At 34.9% G+C, this 3,306-nt stretch overlaps 1 protein-coding gene across 1 annotated transcript; it reads right to left on the reverse strand.

Moving 5' to 3' along the window:
- Nucleotides 1-53: 53 nt before the first annotated feature.
- Nucleotides 54-1,604, reverse strand: CBG08942 (the record flags this gene model as incomplete). The annotated part of the gene is made up of 3 exons (XM_002648709.2): nt 54-251; nt 298-749; nt 1,352-1,604. The coding sequence occupies 3 exons, from the start codon at nt 1,602-1,604 to the stop codon at nt 54-56; spliced, it is 903 nt and encodes a 300-aa protein (XP_002648755.2).
- Between the last annotated feature and the right edge of the window lie 1,702 nt (nt 1,605-3,306).

Genomic DNA, 3,306 nt, shown 5'->3' on the forward strand with positions numbered 1-3,306 from the left:
GCACAAGAAAAGAAGCGAGTAGTTGGGTCCTTTGTAGTCGCCAAACAATCGAGTTAGATGAGTACTGGTTGTCCATCCTCCTCCGTCAAAATCAGAGCACTACAAGCATTCATCTCAGGCAAACACTCTTGGATTCGTTGTTTGAGGAGATCATGATTCACCAGGATGATGTCATTGAGTTCTCCAACCATTTCAAAAAATGGAGTCATGAACTTCATCATCAGTGGCAGAATGTCGCGCGGGGTCCGAATCTAAAAATGTTAATATTTGTTACTAGGCTTCTTTTTTTCTACTCACCAACTCCCGCTTCCAGTTCATCAGAATTTCCTCAGGCGCTTTGAGTTTTTGGCGGAAATCAAAACCGCTGGCATATAAGATGGCGTAGCTGGCTTGGATAACATCGTCTTTGGGCGCCGGGTCGCATCCCAAAGAAACATCATAAGATGAGTATTTCATTTTCGAGAAGTTAAAATCTCTGGGATCGTCTCTGAGATTTCCATCTGCGTCAGCATAAACGTGGCTCAATCCAAAATCCAGGATCTTTACAGACACTTGATTTCCCGGAGTCTTGGGTTGCGTTAGGGCGAAATTGGATAACTTCACATCCCTATGAACCAATCGCAATTCGTGTAATGCCTGGAGGCATTTCATCATTTGATAAGCAATTCTAATCAAAGTAGGACGTTTGTATGACTTCCATGGTGTCGTTTCACGAATCAATTCAAGGTCGTAAGTAAGGAGTTCCATTCCTGAAAATATTTAAATTATTGTATTTTCAATTACAGGAAGTAGTTTTTTCCAGAGACCGTATTCATGAACATTTATCTATGGAAATAATTTAATCTCAACCAATCAGCCGAATTATTCAAAAAAAAAAGTAAATAGACGCATGAATCTACTGAAAATCTTTCACATTTTTCAAATGATTTTCCAGTTTCTGATATAGAAAAATGACTTTGAACAAGATTTTCTCATTTCTTTTAAACTAAAAAATTCTTATTTTTAGACACAGTTCTTTAAAATCTAGTTCAATTCATTCATGTAATTTGTATCAAAAATCAAAAGTTTTAGTGAGACATCAACGAAATTTTAGTTCAAAGTTAGATAATAACGTTCTTTGATACTATTCTATCGATGCATAATTTTTTGGAATACTAGCTTTTCAAAAATTGAGTGTCAATATCAAAATAAAATAGCACAACTACTTCATGACAAGCGGCGTATTTTCCAAAAAAATAACATTTCTTCAATTTTCACGTTTTTCAGTTAAGTTTCTTGAAGTTAATGATTTACATAGGTATTATGAAAAATCAGCCTACTTGTTTTTATTTTATGTATGAAAAAAACTCACCGATTATGTGATAGGGACCATATTTGCCAGTGAAATGGAATCTCGGGGAAATGTTACTGTAGTATAACAGTTGTAGAGCCGATGCTTCGATGAGCAGGTCTTCTTCCTGCATTGACACCTTCATGGCAATGGTATCCAAGCCGCTAATCGCTTGATAGACAGCGCCATAAGATCCATGGCCAATCAATCGAGAGAGCTGGTATCCTCTAATGTGGCTTCCAGTAAGATTCAGTAGATTATCGTAGCCAGACATACTGAAAAAATTTCAGTTTTTCTTTCTGCAGTTAAAATTTGTAGCTTTTGCTGATTTTTTCTGACTCTTTCTGTTTTTCTCTCAAAATTTAGTGACCTGATTATTTTTTGGCGTGACCTAAATTCCAAAATATGCTCAACACTTTTTTATAACTATTTATATGACGTTTTCTGACTTTTTTTCTGATTTTTTTGGATTTTTTGGATGACCTAATTAATTTTTGGCGTGATCTACATTCCAAAATATACTTAACATTTTTGCCCAACTATCACTTATACACACCAACTACTTGTCATTGAAAAAAATATCAAATTTACCTTCGAAACAGACGCTGGGAGGGAGCGAGAGAGCGAAAAAAGTCACCAATCAGGAGGGTGAAAAAGAGCAAGAATGATTTTTCTGAAGGATTTCCCCCTTCATCGACCATGAAACGTGGAAGGTCACGCTAAATTGTTTTGAGGGCACCAGGATTTTATTATTTTTGAAGGGTGAGTGACTGGGGGTGGATGGTTATGATGGGTGGGGATGAAGATTGGAACATGAAATTAGGTCAGCTGCGTAACTAGGTCAAATGATACCTCTATCTAGGTCAAAATTGGAATTTAGTCGGTTTTGATGGTAGAGGTACCATATTGGATGGTTGGAAAGAGCAATTAGTGTAAAATTGAAATCAGGTCATCAAGTGACATTAACTAGGTCAGATTTGTATTTTTGTTGATTTTATAGGTAGAAGCCCCAAACTAGGTGTATGGGATTCTTGAGAAACGGGAATTAATAAATAGGTCAAATTTTTTTAAAAGTAGGTCACAGAAGTTTTTTCTCTGTAGAGATGAAAGTAACATATTTTGTGACCGGAATCCTTAAAGGATGGACATTTTATATTGGCTGAAGTTTTTTAGAAAAGCAGGTCACAGATGGTTTCTAGTTCTACGTTAAGATGGATATATAACATGGGGGTAGACCAGTTTCTTGCAGTATGAGAATTTTTGATTTTATCAATTTTTAAAAATGTATTTCTCTGATCCTTGAAGAAAAACCTAGATTGTGGTGAAGTATATAAATGATTTAACAGTGTTCCACCTCGAGAAAGCCGGAATGAAAAAAAAATTCGTAGCCAAATAAAAAAATGTTCCAATTGACGTTGAGTTAATCAAATGTAATAACAGCCCATTTGGAACAGTTTGATTTTTTTTTCTTATGTATGGATTGCTCAAAAATATTTGACTACACTGCGGGACATAATTATGGGTCCAATCGTTTCGTTATTTTTCCATAATCTTGAGAGACCTGATGAACGTTCCTGGTACTAGTGTTTTTGAGATTCATTTTTTGTGTTACTGTATATATCCTTTCCTGTCTGTCATTTTTGATTCAAGGAAAAATTTAAAAAGTTAAAAAATGAGTTCTACGCAAAAAACTAATCCAAATTTACGAAACTTTTTTTAAAAAGTATCAGAAAATTTGTTGGGAAAAAAGGTTTTTTGGTATTTTTTGACCAATTGTCCTATTGTTCAAATTTTCGAGTCTAAATTTCGGAGAAAGCTTCCATCACATTCTAAATTGATATAAAACTATTTCAAACGTTGGTTTAAACCAATTCCTAACAATTTTAATGTAGGTTCCTCCATTTACGTCATACCAAAAACAGCGTTTCTCCTTGTAAGTCGGCACTTATGTCCGTGATTTTGACAAACTTTATCTC

Source organism: Caenorhabditis briggsae, assembly GCF_000004555.2.
Source record: "Caenorhabditis briggsae complete genome, chrX, whole genome shotgun sequence".
NCBI classification, from domain to species: Eukaryota; Metazoa; Nematoda; class Chromadorea; order Rhabditida; family Rhabditidae; genus Caenorhabditis; species Caenorhabditis briggsae.